The 26139-nt window shown below is 38.0% G+C and overlaps 1 protein-coding gene across 2 annotated transcripts in view; it reads right to left on the bottom strand.

Moving 5' to 3' along the window:
• Nucleotides 1-26139, bottom strand: part of nav3 (neuron navigator 3) — a 379763-nt gene that overhangs the window by 245153 nt on the left and 108471 nt on the right. The window contains exon 1 of one of the 2 annotated variants that reach the window (XM_038281866.1): nt 19371-19499. The exons of the other annotated variant lie outside the window; for it this stretch is intronic. Within the exon in view, the coding sequence (XP_038137794.1) occupies nt 19371-19484 (114 nt within the window). The 5' untranslated portion in view covers nt 19485-19499. Of the gene's footprint in view, nt 1-19370; nt 19500-26139 lie in introns of those variants that run through there. 2 annotated transcript variants of the gene reach the window in all.

Genomic DNA, 26139 nt, shown 5'->3' with positions numbered 1-26139 from the left:
GAAAAACGAGCTGCGACGGTATGAGAATACTGGATAAACTCAGTACCTGTCAGTCAGTATTAAACAGTGGGGAATAAATAATTACACACTGCATAATCCAGTTTGTCATTAAGTTCAGATTTGTGGAGCAAACTGTGGACCAGTGGATGTTTCAAACTGACAAACCAGCTGTAATTAAATAAAAGAAAGTATATTTATTCCTCTTCTGGGGTTTTCAGCTAGTTGTTGTTTCTTCCAGCTCTTAGACTTACTCCTTCCATGCCCACTTTAGCTTTTGGTCATGCGGTGTTTGACTGAGTGTTCGCTGTGGGGATAGTGGGAAACCATCTCTCCACTTAGAACTAATACCCTCTGGAGCCTCTAAACACAGCCACGGCAGAATGGACCTAACATCCCTGATGAGGGAGGAGGTAGGGGGGAGAATAAGGGATGGTCTTGGCCTCCAGCATCAACTGATAGGCTCCTGAATATTTGCAAGAATGAGTCTGTGTACACCTAGTCATTATGGTAATAATAATCTCTTTAAGTCTGACGTACGGACAAATGGCTGTGGTTAAACGGCAGTGGGAGGGATGAAGGTCACAGAGTACATTCACAATATCAAAGAATCTTCTCTTTGTCCTAGCGGGAATTTGCTCTTAAGATTTTTTCTGGTTTTCCTCTCATTTTCCTCTGTTTGGCTAATCCAGTACCAATTTTGCAAGCCATCCAATTAGCACGGATTACACCCTTTCCACTAATTTTATTTTGGTAAGTTGGTTGGAAAATTTTAAAGTATCTTTCAAGAAAGTACTCCTCTACACCTTTTCACATTTTACTAAAAAAAAAAAAACTTATGGATTATCCTGCCTTTTTTTGTCTGCTAGGATCTCAAATCTTGCCAGTTCTGCTGCCTTCTAGGCTTCCATATCTGGAACCCTCTGGTAGGGTCCTCTGCGTCTTGTCAACCGCCCGGCTGTAATCATCCTTGTTCTCTGGGTACAGCCTGAACTGTAAAACCAGGTTAGTGACTCTCGCGTGTCTTGGTCACTAACCCGTGTTTCTCTTCTTTAGACATTCCTGCTTCTGCAGACTCCCCTTGTTTAAATAAACGCTTTAAGTTATTCCCTTGTCTTTCTTTCCTGAATTCTGGGTCCTCTGTTCTGAGTCTTGACAACTTCCTGTTGGTCAGCAAGCAAAAATCCTATTAAAATCAATTAAATATGGTGGTTGTATCCTGATAAGGTTTTAAAAGGAAATATAAGCTATAGGAACAATAGCTGACAGTCATGTCCGTTTAATCCCACATGTAGTTAAAGCTGTATTACAGAATAATGTGTCTCTCTGGAACTGTGGGCTGAAGAAGAAATTCCCAGACATAAGCTGAAAATGTACACCACCTGGGACTCTTCCAGAAGTTACAGGCGAGGCACAAGCCCCGATGATAAAACATAACTGTCAGTGCTGCAGCAGTTCGGGAGGAACGTTTTAAAAAAACAAAAAAAACAATAGACAACTCTCCTGGGTCTCTGTTAGCAGCTGACAGAGGTGGAGCAGAAAAGCGATAGTTGATGCTCTGGGGCTTAAAGGCAGGGGCCAATCCTGTGGGGCCGAAGACAAATCTGCACATCCAAGTTATGTTGTCATAATGTACTTTAAATCAACGCCGACCTGCCAGGAGGGTCCTTCTGCTGGGGTTAGTTTTCAACTAACTAGTAATACAAGAAAGAAGGGAGTGAAAATAATAGCCTTCGAGCGAGAAAGGAGAAAATAGCGGGTGGTAGGGGGGGATACAGTATCAGCCATCTACTTAAAAGTTTTGTGGATCTTCAATGTCACTGGGGCTATGTATTGTTGTCTTGAGACTCCTAACTAAAATACTGCTGCTTTATGTTATAGTTTAAAAGATCATTATCCAGTCACAACATAAATCCAGGCTTTTTAACAATACCCCTATGATGAAATACAATATACTCTCATTGTAGTAACTGACAATAATTTTCTAAGATAAAAATAGACCATTGATCCTTATGCAGTAAAACTCAGCAAAAGAGGAGTTTTTACTTTCACATACTCCATATCTATATTTTCTACTCATTACTTACTCTCCAAACTGGCTTGATGCTTTAATACAAATTGAAAATGGCATGATTTAGCAGCTGCAACAACACAGGGAAAATCAAGAGTGTGAAGAAAGTCCGTCCTATTGGAGAGTTAATGTTTATAGAAAAACTCTGACAGAGTTTTGCAGTTTTATATGTTTCAGATTACGGATCAGATTCTGTGATAGAAGATGTTCCCCCTTTATTTTGTTGTTAATTAATATGTTGATTAAGTTTATGTTGTGTATATCAAAGCTCGCAAGTTATTCAGATGTTTATGAAGGACTATGAAGCAAAAGAGGAATATTAACCTATTTTCTGTGCACAAAATTGTCTTTTAAGGAAGGTTTTCAAGTTATTTTAATTCAAGACTTCATTTGACTTTTACTGTACCTTTTGTTTTTTACCCTGGTAACTGTACTTCTACTTCACTAAAGAATGTGATTACTTTAGACACCTCTGCTTGCAGAACTAAACCAGTAGATCTGGTATGCCTGTCTTTATCAATTCAGTATTGTAGGGTGAAGATACACCATGCAGAACCCTGAAAATTAAAGTTGTTTTTCTTATTTCAGAAATAAGAAACTCTCCTCTCTATTGTTGAAGAGGCAGACATGGAATCCGAACCATACAAGGGAAAATTTAGACATTGTGCCTGATGTTGATCAGGGTTTAAATTGCCAAAGAAAGATACTTTAACTCAATCTTTCAGGAAAATAATGCAGCTTATTACATTTGTAAAAATATCAAAACAACTCTTCTTCTCCTTATTAGCCAAGATTGGGGCCCGCTGTAGTAATAGTCTGTCTTAGTGATGAGGACAGAGTAAATGGATTAGTCTCAGCTGGATGATTTAGAATCAGTGTGCATCTTATCATAATGGAAATTTCTTATGAAGGGAAAAAGACAGACTTCAATTCATTTATGCTACAGTTTTTTTAACTGATGGAAATAAAACCTAACATGCTTCACTGGACACACACATATTTCTTTTGTATTCTAGTGTTTGTGTCTCTTGAGCAGAATCAGCTGCAATAAATAAAAAATAATATTAATAATTCTACAGCAATTTTATCCACACTCATTTTTCATTTCCAATATATTACAAAGAATGCTTATTTTCTTCCTTTCTAAGAAGAGGAATCATGAATAACTGGAAGGAGTCGAGGCAAATCTCCTCTCGTCATTTGAGCAAAGTTTGGCTGCGTTTCACCCTCTCTGACAGGCAGCTGATGTTCTCCGTCTGTTATCGTATTGCGGGCAGTTAAAGGACAACGTGGCAACAATTTCAAAGGAGAACTCACTCAGCCATAAATCTCATTACCTCCTGCATGATCGCAAAGCGTGTAAACGTGGGCTTAAAGTAAATGTGTGTTATCGTGGTTTGGTCCTGAAGTTGGAATTCTCCCAAACATTGGAAAATGCTCTTTGATGGGAAAAATTAATTGCCATGTCTGAATGAAACAAAGAGAAAAAAACAGGGTTGCATGAACTTCTTCAACTCTTAGGTATAAAAAAATTATTCCTAACCGATTAAACTGCACCCACAGTTGTGTATGGTGGAGGGAGCATTATAGTTTTGGATAGAAAACTTCAATTACTAACTTTTTGGGCTAAATATGACCAAATGACCTTCCTCTATATCAGGGGTAAAATCAGCGGGGTCCAAAAAAAGAAAATCAACAACCAGTAAAGGTGCGGAGACATTTTTAATAATGATGTGTTACTTTAAACAGCATTTAGCACTGAAATAAAATGAGGTTTATATGCATCCATGTTATACATTGACTTTTTAAATAAGAAAAATGTTCCATTTTAAAATCGAAAGGGTTTTTTGAAGTAGAGAACAATAATCGTTCAGTTTGGTATATAGACAATTTCCTGATTCACATATTTTATAAAACACCTGAACTGACCGTTTGTTTTTTTAGTTTTTTTCTTTCTTAATGAGAACAGTGGGCTTTAGACTGCCCTGCGATGCTTTAAACCAAGGTTTGAATGGTGCATATCAAGGTGCTCATTCGTGAAGGGGGGTTCAATGATAATCTCCCTGAAAATAGTTTTTGCTACTTGGGATGCTACAAGCAGCTGATGTGTTACGACAGCAAGATGCGTCACTGTCACTTTAAACCATTGTTCATTGCATTTCAATGTGATTTCGGTGACATGTTAGCTTCCGCTAGTGGTGCTAGTTCTATCTACAGGGTAAACAGTAGATCATAATTTGATCACATTTGTTTTCTTCAGATATCTCATGTATAACGGAGAGTCATCAATACAGTGAGGTGTAGAGCCCTAGAAATAGAATAGTGTAGAACATAATAAAGTTAAAATTAGTTAAAATTATCATATTGGGCAAGCATTTATTTGATTCATTATTGAGTTAGTTAAATTCATTTGGTTTATGACAAAATATGTGCTCAAACTACTTTCTTTTATTATTTTTATTTGTATTTCATACATTTCTGTGATTATAATACCCCTTTAAGAGGACACGATGCATGATGGGAAGAAGAAAGTTCATGATCTGTGTATATGTTAAAAAGGAGGAAAAAAACTATATATGCTGTATGCTTGAACCGTGGATTTAGTTTAATAAAGTTGCACAAAAGGGAAAAACTATGTGCTTTTCTTAGTTCTTTTTAAGGGTGCAACATAAATTTTGGTGTTTCCGCCCGGTTCAGCATCATTTTTTCTTCTGAAACAAATGAGAAGTAATTTTTTTGTTTGAAGAGGAACTACTTTTTGGCGGAGCAACACGGACGTGCTAGTGGCTATGCTAAGTGGCTATGTAGCTAGCCCGACAACATCTACAGCTAAAAATAAAGACAACAACCAATGAAGAAACGGACATGAGTGTTTCCAAGCTGTGAATCCTTAAAAGAAAAAAACAAGGCATCATGAATCCGTGTATCATTCGTTCTTTCTATTTTCAATTGTCAATCAAAAAACAAAAAATCAAAAATTGACTGGTTATTTTGTTTTTTGTTTTTTATCGTTAAACCAAAAACGAAAAAAGGATTGGTTTTTCATATTTCAATTCTAAGCTCAGATCAAGAATACGAAATGGAAAAACGGACAGCAACGCAGAATTTGATTTTAATATTTAATCGGTACAGTTTACATGACCCGGAAGTTTGGTGGAGCGTTAGCTAAAAAAACAATTGGCTTACTCCCACCACGTTCGATCAAACTGCACCAGATAAGGCAGTCGGACCCATCAGCCATGGACAGTTACGTTTTATTTCGAGGATCCAAGCGTGTGACTCTTGAGGAGGACATGACAACGGAGAAAATTTGCAGGATTTTCCAGGTATAACTTTTTTCTTGAAACTTTTCTGTGCACTGTACTTTTAACTAGCAACAACAAACAGCTTCTCGATCAACATAGTGTATGGTTCTAGCGTCGCCATGGTAGCCACTTCATTACCCCAACTGCTGCGCAAAGAGCTATTTCCGGGTCACGTAAACTGTACCGATTAAATATTAAAAACAAATTCTGCGTTGCTGTCCGTTTTTCCATTTCGTATTCTTGATCTGAGCTTAGAATTGATATATGAAAAACAAATCCTTTTTTCGTTTTTGGTTTAACCATAAAAAACAAATAACAAAATAACCAGTCAATTTTTTATTTTTTGTTTTTTGATTGGCAATTGAAAATAGAAAGAACGAATGATACACGGATTATCATGGACAGTGAGTGGGAATCTCTTTTTGCCGATATTGAGACAAAGCTGGTTACTCTGTCACTGGATGAGCTAAATGCCCTAGGTGAAGCGCTAGGCTTGCAGCTGAGTGAAGAGGTGAAATCATGTCGGTTAATAAGAAGAAAAATACTTATTCACTTGGAAAGTGAGGATGTCACGTCTTTAGAGGACAATGGATTCTCCGTGTTATTGACCACTAATGATTTGATAGAAGACATCAGTAAGAAAGCTGCTATGAGTGCCGTGCCGGCTGCTGCGGCGGAGCGCACCACTGCTGAGCAACAAGTGGTCGCTGAGCAACCTCTGCTGGTAGAAATCGGTACTACACCTTTAGTTCTACCACCGCATATATCAAGCAGCTCTCCAAGTTCTGAAAGAGAGTCATCACAAGTCAAAGACCAAGTAAATTTGCATCCAATATACAGAAAGGATTTTCGGATTATTGGACAAATTGGTGATGTGGGACAAAAAGATAAACTAAACTTCACTAGTCTTGAAAGACAAATGGAAAGAGGACTAAAAAAAGGATACGATGAGGGAGAGATTGTTGAAGCAGTGATCCAAGCCATTGCACCTGATGTGAAATTAAAAAGTTATCTAGAGAGTAGGTCAGAATTATCCTTGAGCTCTCTTAGGCAAGTGCTTAGGACACACTTCATAGAGAAAGATGCAACAGAACTCTATCATGCTTTGACACGTGCAGTACAAGATCCCAGAGAAACTCCTGTTCAGTTTCTTATACGCACCATGGACCTTAGACAAAAAGTGTTGACTGCTTCTAATAGAGCCAAAGCTGGACTTAAATACAATCCTGAGCTCGTGCAGACACAGTTTTTGCAAACTATTCTGACTGGATTACAAGATGATGCTGTAAGAGTGGACATTAAACAGTACCTGCAGGACGCTACTGTTAGTGATGAAGTGCTGCTTGAGAAAATGAGCGCTGCCTACAGTGTTGAACTCGAAAGAAGGAATAAACTTTCAACCAGACAAAAGAGCATCAAAGTGGCTTCAGTTCAGGAAGAGGATAACTGCAAAAATGAAAATACTGGAAGCTCAAAGAAAAGCAAAAACCAGACAGAAAAGCCAAACCCAATTGTGGAAAAGCTGGAAGCTAATAACAAGGTTATTTGTGAGGCTATCCAAAATCTTTCAACACAAGTTGCTAATTTGACTCAGGCAAAAGTGAAAACTGAAGACAAAAACATAAGAAGTAAACCATATTACTCAAGTGCTACCAGAAAGAGCCCCAGAAAATGTCGTCAATGTGAACAGTCAAACCCAGAAGGGAAATGTACACACTGTTTTAAATGGGGAAGCAGTGAACATTGGGCTGTTGGTTGTCGGAAAAAGAAAGACTCAACAGTTAATGTCAATAAAATTGAGGTACACATTGCAAATGTTATTGACAGTGTTGTTCCACAAAATGACGTGTCTTTGTCAAAAAAACAGGAGAAGACAGCAAAACTAATAGGACGCAGAAACCTTGTCCAGTGCAACATTGGAGGAGTTCCAGTCACAGCTCTTTGGGACACCGGATCACAAGTGTCAATTGTGGATCTAAATTGGAAAAAAGACCATCTACCAGACGCCGACGTTCGATCAGTGAGTGAACTTCTTGAGGAAGGTATGTTAGATCTTTCTGCAGCAAATGGGACTGAGATACCTTATGAGGGTTGGGTAGGAGTTGAGTTTAGCCTTACAGAAAACAGAGACAGTGAACTGTTAGTACCATTTCTTGTAAGCTCTCAGCCAATCGCCAAGCCAATAGTGGGTTTCAATGTCATAGAAGAACTTGCAAAGTCCAACATATCAACAGATAGGACTCTCCCCAACAAGTTTTTGCACAGCCTTGGGTCAGCATTAGATGTAGGACACAAAAAAGCAAAAGCAGTGTTCTCAGTGTTAAGTAAAGAGAAATCTATGTCGGAGAATCAAACAGTAAGGCTAGGGAGACAAGATGTTATTATCCCAAAACGTCAAATGTTCAAAGTAATCTGTGGAAAATTCAAGAAAAATGTGCTAAAGGGACAATATGCAGTTTTGGAACCAAATGAAAGCACACCATGGCCAGAAGGATTACAAATACAGCAGCAGCTAATGCACATACCAGCTAATGAGGGAGCCACAATTTCAGTTGTAGTCGAAAACAACACAGACAACAATATCAGACTACAAAACAGGACAATAATTGGTTCACTATTTCCAGTGGATAACATACAAGATGTAAAAGAAATCACAAAAAGGCCACAAAATGAAATTGGACATGTGCACACCAAAGACATGAAAATGACACCAGAAAATGAAGGAAAAACTGAGAAACAAACATGGGATCCACCAGTGGATGTTTCACACTTAACAGCAGAACAGCAAGAAATAGTGAGAAAAATGCTAAGAGAGGAAAGTGAGGTTTTTGCACAAAATGAGTGGGATACAGGATGCATACCTGATCTGCAGATGAAAATACATCTCAAAGACAGCATTCCAGTGACAAAAACATATAATTCAATCCCTCGTCATTTGTATCAGGAAGTGAAAAAGCACATTCAAGATCTACTCAGTAAGGGGTGGATACAGGAGTCAACTTCATCTTACTCATCACCAATCGTAATTGTGAGGAAAAAAGACTCTACCATCCGACTTTGTGTGGACTATAGACAATTAAATGAAAAGACACACCCCGACAGACACCCCATTCCAAGAGTTCAGGAAATTTTGGAAAATCTGGGTGGAAATTCCTGGTTTACAGTACTAGACCAAGGAAAAGCTTACCACCAAGGCTTTGTTAGTCCAGAGAGCCGAGCATGCACTGCCTTCATCTCACCATGGGGACTTTATGAATGGCTGAGGATACCCTTCGGTCTATAAAATGCCCCAGCTGCCTTTCAGAGGTATATGGAGGGTTGTCTTGGAGATCTCAGGGATGAGATATGTGTGCCCTACCTCGATGATGTTTTAGTTTTTAGCAAAGATTTTGACCAGCATGTGGAAAATGTGAGAAAAGTTTTACAAAGACAAAAAGAATGTGGAATCAAACTCAGAGCAAACAAATGTGATTTTTTTAAAAGAGAGGTGTGTTATGTTGGCCGTGTCGTTTCAAAAGATGGATACCGGATGAATCCAAAAGAAGTAGAAGCTGTACAATCTTTGAAAAAGTCATGTCCTAAAACAGTCAGGGAAGTAAGATCCCTTCTAGGTTTTTTAGGCTACTATAGATTATTCATAGCCGACTTCTCAAGGATAGCAAAACCACTGTATGATCTGTTGTCATATCCAAAGATGAAGAACAAATCCTCAAAGAAAGGTTCTTCACAGTTGCCACCATCCCAGTCAGTGGAATGGACAACATTACAGCAGGAGGCACTTGAAAGACTTGTAGACGCTTTATCAGATCCACCAGTAATGGCCTATCCAGACCTTGAAAAACCGTTTGTGTTGCAGGTGGATGCGTCAGAGGAAGGTCTTGGGGCTGTCCTTTATCAAAGGCAGGATGGAGCATTAAGAGTAATAGGCTATGGTTCACGTACACTCACTCCAGCTGAGAAAAACTACAAACTTCATTCAGGGAAGCTTGAGTTTTTAGCTCTGAAGTGGGCTGTCACTGAGCGGTTTCGAGATTACCTTTTCCATGCTCCACACTTCACAGTGTACAGTGACAACAACCCCTTGACATATGTGATGAAAAGTGCTAAACTGAATGCCGTAGGACATCGCTGGGTCTCAGAATTAGCTGATTTCCGTTTTACTCTGAAGTACAGACCTGGTAAAGTCAACCGAGATGCTGATTTTCTATCTCGCAAACCTGCGGAAATGGACAAAATAATGTCAGCATGCACAGAGGAATGTAAAGCTGATGACATAACAGCACTGCAACAAGGACTCAGAGCAGATCAAGGTGGTGATACTGACTGGATTTCAGCTGTTACATGCAATGTGGATGTACTGTCACAACTAACTGTTCCATGTACATCTCCAGTTGAGCCAATAGCAATCAGAGACATTCAAATTGCTCAACAAGAAGATCAAGTAATTCAAAGAGTAATCAAATTAAAGCAGAAAAATGAGAAAGTTAAATACAGGGACAAAGTGAAAGAGCCAACTGAAGTAAAACGACTTTTGAGAGAATGGCCTCATCTTTACTTGGACAAAGATGGAGTTTTACGACGAAAGACAAAAACCAGAAATCAACTTGTAGTTCCTGCTAAACTCAAAGCACTGATTTATCAGCAACTCCATGAAGAAATGGGTCATTTGGGTGCGGACAGAATGATCTCATTGGCCAGAGAAAGGTTCTTTTGGCCAAAAATGCGAGAAGAAGTTGAACATTATGTAACAAGAGTCTGCCGCTGTTTAAAACAAAAGAAACCCAACCGAAAAACTAAAACCCCACTACAAACTATTACAACCTCTGCACCTTTTGAACTAATTTCAATCGATTATCTGCATCTAGAGAGAAGTAAGGGTGGAGTAGAGTATATTCTTGTAATAGTAGATCATTTTACTAAGTTTGCACAGGCTTATGCAACACCTAACAAATCTGGAAAGACAGCTGCACGCAAAATCTTTGACGACTTTATTCTACGATTCGGATACCCTGCTCGAATCCATCATGATCAGGGAAGGGAATTCGAGAATGAGTTGTTCAGAAAGTTGCAAAGTTACAGTGGGATACAACATTCAAGGACAACACCTTATCATCCTCAGTCTAACCCAGCTGAACGTTTTAACAGAACTTTGTTAAGCATGCTCAGAACACTGGAAGAAACACAGAAACCTAACTGGAAAGACTACTTGAACAAAGTAGTACATGCATATAACTCTACAGTGCATGAATCAACTGGTTTTTCACCTTTCTTTCTGTTATTTGGGAAAGAACCAATCCTACCTATAGACTTATTGTTTCCAAAAGAGCAAAATCAGTCACAGTCTCATCAAGACTATGCAGACAAATGGCAAAGGTCAATGCAAGAAGCTTACAGCATTGCACAAGCAAACATGAGAAAAGCAAGTAAGAGAGGACAAAAGTATTACAATAGAAAAGCCTGGAGCTCAGAACTTCAACCTGGAGACCACGTTCTTGTCCAAAACCTATCTGAAAGAGGAGGACCTGGAAAAATACGTGCTTACTGGGAAAACAAAACGCATGTTATAAAAGAAAGAAGAGGGCAAGACAGTCCAGTTTATGTGGTGACACCATTGGATGGTGAAGGGAGGGAGAGAATCCTTCATAGGAATGTCTTACTACCCTGTCCTTATCTTATTGACGGACAAGACATTAAAGAACCAAAGGAAAAACACAACCAAAAGAGACAAGTAAACAGACAAACACGCCAAACCAGAGACCAAGTTCACGAGGATTCTGAAAGTTGTAGTGAGGATGAGTATTCTGTGTGGATTGCCGATCAAAGCCGGACTACTAGTCTCAACCCAAAAGCCCCAGTCTTTCAGTCCAGATCAAGCCAACCTGTAGAAGAAACCCAAACTAGGAGCCTTGTACAAAGACAAAGCCAGTTTCAGGAAGAGAACGATTCTGCTGACGTTAGGAATCAAGTGGACGAGAGAGATGAGGAAGGAGACATGCAGAACCAAGACCCAAGTCAAAATCCGGACAGGGATACTGAAGATCAAGCGTTTGAACTCAGTGCCTCTCCTGAGGATAATCAGGAGGTGGAACAGGAGCGACGTTCCTCAAGAACACGTCAACCAAAATCCATCTTTATGATGAGTTAGGGAAACCTACTTTCATATCTTTGAAGAAATAGGAGTTGTATTTTTAACCCTATATAGTTCCAGTTACAACTAAAGTTAATTAAAAAAAAAATTCTGTTATTTGTTTGGTACAAAACATTCAGTTACAAGTAAGAGTCAGTTTGCAGAAGTGTATTTCTAGTGACTACAGCTACACTTAAACGTTAAGATGTATGAACAGAAGGAAGAAAGTGTTTCTGAAGACAACACAAAAGCAGTCTGTAAGAAGTCGTACTACAGTCAGTGTATGTTTAATGTGGATACATTTAATAAGGTGGAATGGTAGATTTAGCCATATATGACTTAATGGACTTGGGAGGCCTACCAATGTACCAATTATTTAAGTTAATACACCGAAAAAGGAATATAAGTAAATGTGCTTATCTTGTATACATGCATTTGTAGTCATTTAATGTGTAGTATTTGTTATTGTTTTTTGAGGAGCGACATGTAACTAAATGGTACCTGGATGAGTTCAATGTTAGAAGCTAGTGGTAAGGATATATACTTTAAGTTCTAAAGTGTAAAAATGTTTTGAAAACATTTTATTATTTTAGTAGGGGAGGGTGTAGAGCCCTAGAAATAGAATAGTGTAGAACATAATAAAGTTAAAATTAGTTAAAATTATCATATTGGGCAAGCATTTATTTGATTCATTATTGAGTTAGTTAAATTCATTTGGTTTATGACAAAATATGTGCTCAAACTACTTTCTTTTATTTTTTTATTTGTATTTCATACATTTCTGTGATTATAATACCCCTTTAAGAGGACACGATGCATGATGGGAAGAAGAAAGTTCATGATCTGTGTATATGTTAAAAAGGAGGAAAAAAACTATATATGCTGTATGCTTGAACCGTGGATTTAGTTTAATAAAGTTGCACAAAAGGGAAAAACTATGTGCTTTTCTTAGTTCTTTTTAAGGGTGCAACAGAGGCATCGTCTAGATTCACTAATAAAATACAAATAAAAAAACCCAAACCATACTAAATTTAGGGTATTCCTTTTGCCCCATCTAAACTAGTCCTCTGAAACCGATCCGTGCCGAGTCCCAACCAAGCTTGAATCAGTTAAGAGTGCCGAGCTTGGTTGTTATGATTTTCACATCACCCTAGCACGGTTTCTGGCCTCCTATTGGCAGTCCAAGATGCTACAGCTATTAAGGAGCCAATTACGCAAGCAAAAATGGCAATACCCATAACATTCAGGAACTTATGTCTGTTTATATTAGTAATATTTCATTGTTTGTGGATTGTCGAGCAAAGAAGGGATCCTTTACCCGACAAAGTTGGGTTTTGGGAAGTGGATGAGACAAACAACAGTCTAATCAGAGCTTACCAATGCAGGAAGCAACGCCAGATGCTGAGATTCATCGCGCTTGCCAAACCTGCGAAATCAGTCAGCTGACTATAAAGAGGAGATGACGCGGTCTGCTCACTCGCTCCTTCTTATCAGAGAACCAAGCCTCAGATGAACCGTGCTAAGCCCTACTGTTAAACTAGTACTAGTTTAGCGCAGTTTAGTTGTGTCTGGCACGGTCCAGTTCAGTTTCGTTCCATTTAAACTCAAAGTGTTGTCTCGGTTACCGTGCTCGGACAATTGTCGACATGGGTTTCAAAAGGCTGGTGTGAATGGGGTATAGGTAGACCATTACCATCCCATCAACCTAGCAAGCATTGTAATGGTAGAAAAAAAATGGCAGCCTTCATACGTGAAAAATATCTATAATTTTGGAAGTAGGAGTTTTTATGTATAAGAAACTACAATTTTGTTAAGTTAATAGAGAATAAAAACACATCAAAACCAACATGTTAAACATGGATCACTCTAAGATTACATGTTTTTTTTTTTTTTGGTTATGTTAAATTTTATCTGAAAGGGTAAAGTTAGGGCAGACATGAAATTCCATTTGGATAAGAAAAAACTCCTGTTTTGAGTATCAAATACATTTACATCCAAAATCTTTGACCAGCCTTTAAATACAGTACCAGTGATCAAAAAGTGCATATTGCATAGAAACAACTTTAAATATTCCACAACGATAGACAACGCACTTCTGTTTACCTCAGCAAATATGTCAGACAAGCGGATTATGCTTTCTTTGATGTGTTTTATTTTTATGGCCACAATTGGGATGCTCAGCTTTAAGTATCTTATAATGATGGGCTGTCAAAGTCGTATATGATTTTGCTTAGACGTTGCTGCGTTCAGCTGCTCTTTCTAGCCAAGGTACTGGAGCGCCAGTTTAGATAATGTCCGCTGTAAATGAATAAATGAGAAAGCTCAACCCAGACAAGGCTTGGTATTCTTTTCTCTGACTCTTTCTAAAGATATTTCTTCACCCTTTGGCTTCCAATCTTGTCAAAAAGCCATGCTAAAAGTGAATAATGATAAAGCAGAGAATAACTATAGATATGCTATGTGAAATAAACACAATCTATCCAAGAGAAAAAGGCGTGTGTGGCACTGTATGGGAAAAGATACTGCTACGAGTGAGACAAAGAGTGAAATGTTGAATGGCTCATCCAAAGCAATGACAGATATCTTTACAACACCTTCCAAGATAACAAATTAAGGGGCCTACTCACACCATTCTTCTTGTCACTTAAAAAAGAGAGAGCAGCTACTCTTGTGAGGCTAAAAGCTTGCTCCATTGTTATACTGTCTAAAAAGTTGCTAGATGCATTAACAAAAAAAAACCTAATGGGTCTGAAATGGCTAAGATGTGTCATGGCTTCATGTTACTATGTTGTATGAAGACTGTAAGAAAGAAAGTATGGACTATGTTATATGGTGGAGCCAAGGCCTCTACAGTTTCTTTTCCAGGGGCTGCTGTGACTCCCTCGTCTACACTCTAAGCACTTAGCATCACTGTGAAAGTTACATAGCGGAGATACCATCAACAATGTCATAAGATCAGAGGCCATGCTGTGCAAACACTGTCTGCACTGATAACGATTTACCTCCCCCGGGCTGCAGTATAGAGACAGTCGATTCAGCAGGGGGTCTTGGGCATGTCCTTTGAATGGATGTTTGACCACTTGAGGGAACTCATGAATAGAGCTTTTAATGAAAAATGTTATTAGTAAGAAATAGGATGAAGGGTAATGTTTGTTTTATATCTCCAAGTGCACTCTACTGTTCACTTGACTCCAGAACCCATGTAATGTAAATAGCTTCATCTCTGAGGTCCAGTAGGGGTTTGTGCAGATAGCCAAGACCTTTATAACATAGATTCAAAACCTGCAGTGATGTTCTAATGAAAAATCCCATCACTCCTACTTTTTAATTCCTTTTCTTCTTCTCCTTATGTGGTTAAAAAACAGCAAAACATTGGCCCAATGAGGCTTTAGGGAAAAACTGTATCATTCTAATTGAAACAACTGAGTTTAGATGTGCTTTAAGAAATGTCACGATTAAACATAAGATTGTCCATAAAGTGCAAGATTTGGCTACATAAAGTATATCAGCCTTGTTGAGGGTCCACACATTAGATAGATGTCAATAGGGGTACTTCCTGGCTTAGCTACAAAAGTCTGTAGAGACTTAAAAGCAGTATGAATAGTTCCAGTCTGAGCAACTGTAACTAACATCAATACACAACAAACTCCAGTGTATGAAGGTTCAACGGACACATTCTTGGTTAGTTCCACCCTTAATCTTAAATTCGACATCACATATTTGCAAGAGCAACGTTTCACATACATCATAAACGCCGACGGACACGAATGTTACATCCTTATAAAAAAAAAGGTGGAGTTAGTCACAGAAAATCTGAAAATCTTTTAAATTCAAGTCTGATGCACCAGACAAAATAAGATACAGTACCTCATTGGAGGGAAACCTTAAAATGACAAGATGATGGAGAAAACCTTTCCCACTGAGCAAAATTTGGTTGAAAAGACACTTTTCACATGCCAAAGACATCTAAATTTGATTGAAAAGTGAAAGGTGAAAAGCCGTAATTTTCAGATAGTTGAAACGATGTTGGAAACTCTTATTCAACTCCATTTCGTCAAAGTGGGGAATGGTAACACCAGCCGCACGGAATAGTCTTGGGAATGTCTGATACTCTATGGGATTGGGAGAAATAAGCAAACACACACTACCTTTCCCCACTTCCTATGATAGATATATATACATTTATTTGTAGCTACCAAACTAGGAAAAGTTTTCTGCCTCTTAAAGTTGATGTGGCAGATTATACCTCAGACCAGAGATTCTTTACCCAACATGCTTTTACACCAGCCTAGTGTTTCTGGCTCTGTGTTTGACTGTTTTTTCTTTCGGTTTACACAATCAAGGTTTCCCTCTTAAAACTATGAAGTAGTTTACTGCAAAACCTTTTTCTAATCTCATAGTTCCCCTAAGGCTTAATTCTTGGTCCATTATTGTTTTGGTTCAATATAATTCCTATAGCAGGTGCCTGTCTTTAACCTACATCTAAATATGATTTAAGTAATTTTAAAGTACATTAAATGGATAATATGAGATCAGATGAGCTAAAGATTGGATATATGCTAATGATGTTTCCTTTTAAATTTGTATTGAATGTCTAATTAGCTTCCATAATTGTTGTTAAACTAAAATCCTGTCAACTTTGTGTTTCTGGTTTATCCTACAAAGCATTCTCTAGACTCTTGGAAAGTGCTTTTAAATCACTCAATTAACACATATTTGGACAATCAAGGAAGCGTTTATCATCTTCATTTCACTTTATCAGCCTTTCCCAATTCATCTTTAAGAAATTATAAGGTGATGGATAAAATTTTTGAAGCGAGGAAGATTGATGTAGTCCTACGACTGGAAAATGCTGAGAGCTTCATGCACTGATAAAACAAAAGCCTCCCCCTCCCACAGCTCCCAGCTGTTAGGAACACTTCCTTTCTTATCTGCCAGTGACCTGATAGAGAAATCAAAGGGGAAGTCAAGGTCGAGTGTTTGTTTCTCTCTTCCCTCTCTTTGCTGGGGATCTCTTTGACTGTTTAAGTTGGGTTTAATTTTTAACTGCAAAGCAGCAGTTCTTTTTCTCTGTGGGTGTCTTCCATATGTTCTCTGTGCCTTTCAACAAATAACTCTGTGATATCTTATTACCTTTCTTTGAGCCTAACGAAAACAATTTTTTCTCATATTGTCTTTCATATTATAGTTGATCTGTTTTACCTTTTTCCTGCCTAACCACATCCTGTATAATCTCAGTGCAGCGCTCTTTAGGGAATTGGCAATTACAGTGTTTCGTGTAGTGCTCCTCTATTTGTTTTATCTTTCACCATCTGTATTAAAAAAAAAACTAAAGTCAGAGACAGGATGATTGGGGGGAGACCTTCTCATCAATCAACGAGACTTGGTCTAAGACATTCCTGCTGTACATACTGTGTGATTCAGCCTTACTCTGCAACTATTATCTGTTATTAGGCTGGAACAGATTCTGACTCAGGAGCCTGAAATTTTGTCTGAATATAAGATGAGAAAGTAATGATTCTAGTACATTGTCTGAACATTTGTAGAGCATGTGAGGGCAGCTGACCACAAAACCCACATTGTGATGAAAAGGCACATGTAGCAGTTAAAGTTATTAAAGTCCAATTGGTATTTTCAGCTGTTATGTTCTCTTTGGAGCCACAGATGGTGAAACCAAAACAGACGAGGTGACATTCTTCTGTTCCTAAAAAAAAAACATCCTTCAATAAGCGTCAACATCAGTACCTATCAACTACTCTGGAGTTGATGCTGAGACTGAGCAACACTCTCAAAGCATATATGGTTCTGTTACCAATAATAACAACATGCATTGTCAATGTTTAGTTATTGAAAGTGTAAATATACTAAGAATGGTTTTAATGTTTGTTACTGATATTTTATCAAAAGGGTTTGGTCTATAGGATCTTAACTTAATGTTTTTTTTGGTTTCTAATAAGAGTTTTGATTTTCAGCCAAAGATACCTGCTGTGAAAACATTTACAAAGCTTTTGTAACCTCTCTGCTAACAGGAGCAGCTTTCAGAAAACCATTCAAGGGGGGATTAAGGTGCCTATTTTCCATCTCGTGTTTTGCAAAAGGACCAGAAGGGTTGAAGTCAGCCCTCCTCCGCCACACCCCTAACTCAGCCTCAGCTGTCAGGAAGGAGAGATGGCTTCGCTGATAAAAGAAGTGATGCAATGGCGTTGTACACTACGGACAACCAGCTAAGCAGGGCGGATCTAGAAAAATATTTATGGGGTGGCAAGAGGGGGGCAGGAATTTTTTAGGGGTGGCAACATATGGCATTTGTTTACACTTGTTACTCTTGGCTTTGTTTGAATGTTTATAAATATTTATTTCACGTCATGTGCTCCATCCAATGCAGATCATTGGCTCGATCCACATCTAGTGAAAACTAGTGTAATTTGATGAGTCATATAACGCAAACACTCATTGGTTAGCTAAAGAAAATCATTAGAAACAGGCAGGTGTTCTTCAAACTGCAAACGTGAATTGTCTATGCCATGCTACAATGTGGGATTCAGAAAAAGATGTTGAAATGTCTGAAAGGTCGGACACAGGCGAGAGCGTATCGGGAGACGGAGACCAACAAGACCTCCCGCATCCTTGGCCCTATCTCAAAGAATTTTTCAAAATAATTGAGCTTTCAATTCATATAGTGGGATCTGGTTGTTCTTTTTTAAAGGTTACTTTATACTTTTATACTTTAAGTAGTTTTAAGTAGCACAAACTTTTTCACTTTTACTTGAGTAAAGATGTCAAGTTGATACTTCAACTTTTAAACTTCAGTATCTATACTTCTACTTAAGTAACAAATGTGTACTTTTGACACCACTGTACAGCAATGGACCCAAACTGATCCACTGTCATTGTTTTTTGTCCAGAAAACACTTTTAATTCTTCATGCCTGTCTGAATAAAGCTCTCAGCTGTGTGTGATTTAGAGATAGAAAAAAACATGAAAGAACAGGCTTCAGTTAAATCCTATTCAATATGATTGATGGTATAAGTGAACTGATTAAGACTGATTAACAGCATGGAGTCAAAAGGTGCTTTAAAGTGTTTAGTTTTAGGATATGAATGACTACAGTCAGGTAGCTAATGTTTTTAACTGTACTGTTTTGACTTTAATATATTTGTTTGAATTATGCAGTACATTAGAGATGAAGGTACAACAAAACTGTTTTAAAATATTTCATAAAAGTTTTGAAAACCTATTCACCTCTGCACCTTTTTTCCCCCCAAATTAAACTCGTCATTATTCCACAACAAATAAAATTAATAGCCTTGGTATTAGAAGAGGATCAACTGCATAATCCAGCGGTATTTGCAGGATCAGTTCAGCATGGGGCCGCTGCGATGGATTAATGCTACTTCTGCGGTCTTACACAGTAACGGATCAGCTTTTCGATCAAGTTAAAGCGCATTTTCTAAAAAATATTTCAGCTGATCTAAAAACATGGAGGTCATTTTATTATTTATTATCACTTCCTATTGGTTTTTATTTTTTTACTTTATGTACAGTTTAATTCAATAAGATGTATAATGTATGAAAACAAAAAAGTCATGTATGGGAACCAAATGACACCAACTTTAAACAAAAAAAAAGGAGGCAGAAAATCCAACAAAAACAAACACATTCATGCATTCTCTCATGAATTCTATATGACAGTAATTTATTGCAGGCTGTATCTGAACGGTGCACATAAAAATGATTTGAATATCATGTGCAGACACGGCTCCTAACTACAAACAATCCCTGACAGAAAATATAAACTTCCCCAAGATTGTCAGAAAGTAATCAACAAATCAGCAGTAGGAATAAAACAATGTATATGCTGCAGGTTTACCTGTTTGGCATGCTGGTCTGCCTTGGAGGGGAGGTTAGGGCTGGCAGCAGGGCTTACAGGGGCACTGCGGCTTCCCCCCGCCAGCCTCGTCCGCACAGATGAAAACCACTTCATGATCTTTATTTCAAAGTTTTTCACTTAAGTCCCAGACACCAAAAAAAGGAGCAAAAATGGACGAAAAAAGAACTTCCTCCTGGTAAACAGGAGAAACTCACAGGTTTGGATTAACCCAGCGGCGTCAGACTTACTTGAGGGTTGCCATTCCTTTCTGCTCATCCACTCTACATGAGCCTTTAGATGCACATACAATATGACACAGATCCGCCAGATAAAAAAAAAAAAAAAAAAAAAACTTACATTTCATGCAACTGAACAACACAGATACATGCATCCCCCACTACCCTAGTGACACACAATCCTTCCCCCATCAACGTATCACCATCTGTCACTTTCTCTATATCCCCTCTCCTGCAGGCATATTACTTTAGCTTAGAGTACTACCCACCTGCTACACATGTTCACACACAGATCTAACACTGTGATATAATGTGGGTCAACATGTGATGGTATGAACACTCAAAGTCTGACAATTGTTCCAAAAGAATATCAACTTACAGATATGGATTTAATGGAAACAATTTATATGTGGAGGGAAACACATTTACATATAAATATTTAAATAAACACAAGGTTCTTACTATTTCCAACTCATCGAGGTAATTCTGATTGAAGGAGTGAATTTAAAGATTCCCAGCTATCCAAAGTTATGATTAATCAATGGGAGGATAAAAGGTAAATCTTAGAAAAGGACATAGAGTACCTCGCAGAAGTATTCACACCCCTGAGTGTTCAACATTTGTCACTTTACAAACACAATCTTTAGTGTTTTTCTTAGGGTTCCATGTGTTAGCCAGACACATGCTCGATATTAAAGTAGGAAGAAAACAATATAAGATTTAAGTTGGTGGTTCTGACTTGAAGGGCACCTTCTGAGCTAAAACACTCAGTAAAATCAAGTTTAACCCCCTCAGGTACCCAAAGTCATTTGACTTGATATGCAAACAATGTCAAGTACACTTGATGCCCCATATGCATTTTCTGCATTAACAGTGAGCCATGTGGCCCAGAATAAAAACCAGTAATCCCTGGTTTACCATTTGTCCAAAAACCTAAAGCAATGTCGCATGCATTTTTAATTCAGCTGCAATTCCTCTTAGAGTACTTTGCCACAAGCATTGCTCTCTAGAATTGATTTCTTCCTTTCCTTTAATCAAGTTCACAAACAATTTGATGGGATGGAAAGAATCTTTAAATATGTTTCCACTAGAGAGGGGAGTTTAATGGGTTGATTTCAATCAATTATTAAATAGATTTTAATGTGTTACAAAAACTAATGCAATTAATAGCATTTTTTATTCACTCTAAAGTCCTGAGCCTTAACTTATTTAAATCCAACTAATGTTGAGGCAGCACATAAATTAGCGATGCTTATGTCAGTGTCTAGTTGTAGCCTAAATTCTGCAGCCGTACCACATTGAACCAGACGATGAGCATTAGAGCCAACATGGTAAGTCCATGTTTGAAAAGCATGCCTGGTAAAATGGATTGCAAAATGAGTTTGTTTGTTTGTTTGTTTGTTTGTTTTAGTAACCAGCTCAAGGAGAAGAAGCAGTGGTGACATATACGTTTTAATGTTTGTTTGAATAGCTTAAATAACTAATTAAAAACAATGAATATTACTGTTGCTGTTATAGAATGTTTTATCTATTCAGTAAAAAATAATGAGCCCTGTAATTGACTTGATTCAAAGTTTGAATCAACTCCAACCAGAGTTGTGGCGGAAGGTTTACAAACAAATTTGATTGTGGCCGGTTTCTCGGAAGCATCTTGCTAACCAGTTAGCAACTTAGTGCTAGTAGGTTGCCAATGGGAAATTCCATTGGGACCAAGTAGCACTAAATTGGTGACTTAGAAACAACACTGTCAAGAAATGCTATGGACAGCGGAAACATGCAAGAGGAGGATAGTTTTGTGTCGGAGGTCGTGGATGAGTCTCCTCCATCATACATTTCTTATTTAGAGGAGGAAAGCGGGGACTAAGATGTTGTGGAAGAGGACGCCAGGGCGGCAAAAGCTTGGTTTGGTGTAGAAGGCTTACAGCCGTACATGTTTGAGCCCTTGCCTCGCAACGCTGCCAGTTCTGTTAGCTCTACGCCTGCTGAAGACACAGACGTCCATCCCCGTGAACACTGGGACGGAACTCAATGGGAAAGAAAATGATTCTTATTTCTTATTTCAACCGTTGCGTATATTAGCTGCGACAATGAATAAGATGCTATGACTGAAAAAAATTGACAGATGACCGTTGATATATGATTGGCCGTATTTATGTGTACAAGTTGACGTATAACTAACTGGCCTGCATAAAATAAAGGAAAAAAAATATTATTTTTTTAATTTTCTAACTTTTGGGACAATATGGTCTGATAAAGAGTAGATTTATATACATGTTTAAGCCAGAATGATTTAAAATTTAAATATGACTTCCGTAAGACTTCAACTAAACCTGTTTTAACCAAGTTCTGAGCCATTTCTCTTTATTTAGCCCTATGTAGCGACTCATCAACTCTGGTAAGCATCCCTGTCTCTGAAAGAAGCAAGCATCACCACATCAAGATGCTGCAATACGTAGTGGTAATATTTTAGTAAACATTGTGGTTTCCAGACATAAAAACTACATAGAACCACTCTCTTCCACATGCTCGCAGTTTCCCCTACAAGGCAAACATGGCTCTGTTGTTTCTACTCTGGATCTCAGCGGCAGCTCCAGATATACATCTTTAGATATACGGACATTTTTTCTGCATCTTACGATGATTTGGGATGATAAAGAGTGTGAAAATTAAAGAAAATAAAATAAGTTACCAGCTAAGCAGCAGAGATTGGCTCGTGTGGAGATTGCTATTATTCCATCGTTCTCGTTGAGATCTTTGATTAATATACAATTGAGCAACAATTTCAAACTCTGCATGAATAAAAGATTTTCGGAGCAGCAGTAAGAAGGAAATGTGAAAAGCTTGCGCCCTGGATTCCATGCACAGTGCAGGAATCAGAGGGAAAGTAAGAAGAAATAGACTTGATGCTTTGCAAATTGATTCAACTCTTTTGGTCGTACTTTGAGTCCATATGACTTGCCTTTTATTAAACCCACATTCTTATCCAACTGGCCTGTGTTTGCAAAATCCCAGCTGTACTGATCAAAAACAGCAACACATGGTAACAAATGTCAGTGCTGTACATTTCAGAAAGATAATCCCCTGCAGAGCTTTACAAGGAGATGGCTCTTAATATTATGGCCAGAAGACACCCCACGGACAAAACGCAGAGTGGAAAAGTGTGTGCCTTTGTGGGACTAAGTGTGTATGTGTGTGGCCTGGCTAGGAGAGACATGGCCATATGTGGAGGCCAGGCTCCGTCGCAGTGAGTGCCTGTGTGATACTGGAGAGGATATGGCCGTACCTCGGCTTAATTCATCTCTTAATCCCCTGTCCCAGCATGCCAGTACATATGGCACTGTGTGGCTGGGTGTTACGGGTGGCTCTGAAAAACGACTGCACCTTTATTCTTAACCGTCACACAGACAAAAACCACAATTGAAAGGGAGGAAGCTGAATTAATCCATCTAAGCAGGCAGTGAGAAGCAAAGTGACAAGCATAACCTACTTTTGCAGGATTGTGAAACATGACAAAGGATAAAGGATGCGTGTCTGGATGTGTGAATGCATGTAAGAGTGTCTATCTCCAAACAAGGAGCAGGCCTTTGGGGAGACATCAGCTCTGTCTAATCTCCGAGTGTCTGTAACAAACATTGAATCACGCAAAACATGTCACTGAGCCAGGGTACAGGCAGGCTCATCTGCAACGCACCGTGCTTTCATGCTTTGATTGAGAGAGAAAGTTCCCCTTTCACTGTAATGAGCTCAATATTACACTGGGAAGGATGCAGTTAGGCTTCAGACTAAGTAAAGACCCAACAGCTCTGACATGAACACAGCCGGAGGCACGGTGAAAGGCAACAAGTGGTTGGCAGGAGGGGAAATACAACTAATGCCAGTTGCAGTTTGTTTATGAGGATGTTACAAGAATTAATTAAGACCATAGTGAAGGAGAACAAGACTACAAAGAATGTCCCTTCAGGCTTCAGTCTTCACTGCTTTCCCTTCTGTTTATTCTCTTTCAATTGTGAATAGAGACCAACCTGCCCCAGCTGTGACTTCTATACACTCTGTTGATATGATTTACGGTTGATCTAAAGAGAAGGTTCTTACATTTGGTGTATTTTTCATAATTGGCCCCTGGTACAAGTTAAAAGGATCATTGGGTACATGAATAATTTGTTATGCAAGTAGACATTCTTGTCGAGAATGCTACCAAAGACATAAGCAGTGGCACCAAGAGTACAGATATCAAGGTTCAAGTTTGCTTTTATTTTAAATGTGAACAGTAAATGTATTTCACAGACGATAAGAATTTAGCAATCCAAGCACAAAAATATCTTAAATGTAAGATGGATCAAGACAAAACAGGAGTCCACCACCTCTGAGATCATGGAAGCTGATTCCAGCTTCAGAAAACTTACAATTCAGTTATTGAGTTGATTCCTTCCAGGTATCATCACAACCCCCACCCAATCACAGGGGAACAGAGTACCTCCACACTTTAGCCAGGTGAACAATCCCCCCTTTAACGACCAACCCTCATAAGGTCAATTTGAATGTTTCCAAGCAATACAAGGCCTTGTTTTGGTCCACTATATAAAGCCTCAAACTCAATGTGAATCCAGACATTTTGAATTGAGAAAGCTTCCTGGATGGGAAGCGAAACATCTTTAAACCTTGGAAACAAAGTTCAGGGGATTGTTTTTTTTTACTTTTTCCGAATGACTATGACCTGGATGACTGAGAATCTTCACCAGCATATTCTTCCAGGCTAATTGATGATTTGGTCAAATTAGTTTTCTTCCTATAGTGACGGATAACCAAACCAAGAAACCAAAGAAAAGGATAACAATGACTCAATAGTGCCATCCGACAGAACGGTTGAGGAGATACAAGCGCATCTGATCTCCCCTCTAACCTACTGCCTCACAGTTCTTGTTAAAAAAATTTCAGTTTGCATCAATGATGGTGCCAAGATACTTGCAGCTGTCCATCTTTTTAATAGATTGGTCCTTAGTAAACTGTGGGAGCATGCTTTGCTGCCTGAGTTCTAATATCAGTAATGATGTCTTGTGTTTTGGATGTGTTGAGGACCAACACAGTGTTATGCATCCTGATATGGAAGAAAATGGGAGATTTGGTAAGTAAGTATGTATATATCTATCTTTCGGTTGTGTTTTTAGGGTTGAACTTGTTCAGTTTAATGTTTAGGGCTGCAAGTAAGGATTATTTTGCAAATTCATAAATCCCTTGATTATTTTTTCGGTTAATCAATTAATAATCAGATAGCCAAAGGTTCCTTACAGTAACAAAGATGTTTTGCAAAATCAAACCAGGTAAAACTAAAAGTCTTCCACTTATAGAATTCTAGATATAGCACACTGACAGACGAAAGCATTTTTTTTTTACGTTTAATGAAAAATATCTATACATTTTCTTTACAATTTTGAAATAATTTCGCCTCTAAGTGAGTCGCTCTGTCAGCTAAAGGCCTGTTTTATAGTCTCTATACTCCAGTTAACCATTTATTGATTTCTAAATTAGTTGACGATTGTTTCAATAATAGATTAATCATGATTAATCTGATTCATTGTTTCAGCCCTACTGTTTTAATGCTGTTTTTATCATACAGTTTTTATCATTTCATTCACTTATGCTAATCTCAAGTCACTTTTTGGGATATGCATGTATGAATTTATACATATCATAATTGGTTGTAGAGATGAGTTTATGATAACCTCTTGAAATAGAAAAGATAGTAAAGATGATAACATTAAAGCAAACAGTACTCTGGTACTGGAAAGGTATCGGGATCTGAAGGTATCCGAATCAGAATGTAATAAGAAGTAAAGAAATGTGGATCTGTACATCCCTAAAAGAGTGGACCAGCTGTGTTGCAGGCAGTTGCCAGAATGTTGGCCAGTGTCTCAAGAGTGTAACATAATCAGAGCTCATAAAATGATTTCATATCCAATATTGCTAATGATTTGTTTACTTTACTTCTTCAAATAAGAAGGTCAAATATTGCTGGAGTACCAATGCATATGGAGTAAATATTGATCCATTACTGTTGCAAGCAAAAAACGTGTTATGTATAAGGAAATTTTATTAATAGAGACATGCAATCTTAAAAAAGTCTTGAGAGTGACTTTGCTTTTTTTCTAGGATATATTTGTTAATTTTTTTTTTTTCTCTTTTGTTGGTGAAGATTCTCAGTCATCCAGCTCATAGTCATGCCACAAAAAGAAAATTAAAAACAATCCACTGGACTTTGTTTCCCAGTTTGAAGGCATTTCGCTTCCCATCCAGGAAGCTTTTTCAATTCAAAATATCAGGAATAGTGTTGAGTTTGAGCTTTTATAAAAATAGAAACACCAATGGATTGTTTTTCATTTTCTTTTTTTTTTGGAATTTATCTTTTGTTGTTTTTCACATTTTTTTTTCAGATTTTATTTTACTGATTTTTTTTATTTTAATATTTGTTAATTTGTCAAAAGTCTATTTAAGAGATTGAGTTTTAAAAATTGCATTCTTTTCAAATTGATTCTCAC

This window comes from Cyprinodon tularosa, unplaced genomic scaffold (genome assembly GCF_016077235.1).
Source record: "Cyprinodon tularosa strain WSP-4 unplaced genomic scaffold, ASM1607723v1 ctg177, whole genome shotgun sequence".
NCBI classification, from domain to species: Eukaryota; Metazoa; Chordata; class Actinopteri; order Cyprinodontiformes; family Cyprinodontidae; genus Cyprinodon; species Cyprinodon tularosa.
Note: the sequence above shows the minus strand (reverse complement) of the source record. Positions and strands in the feature narration are given on the sequence as shown.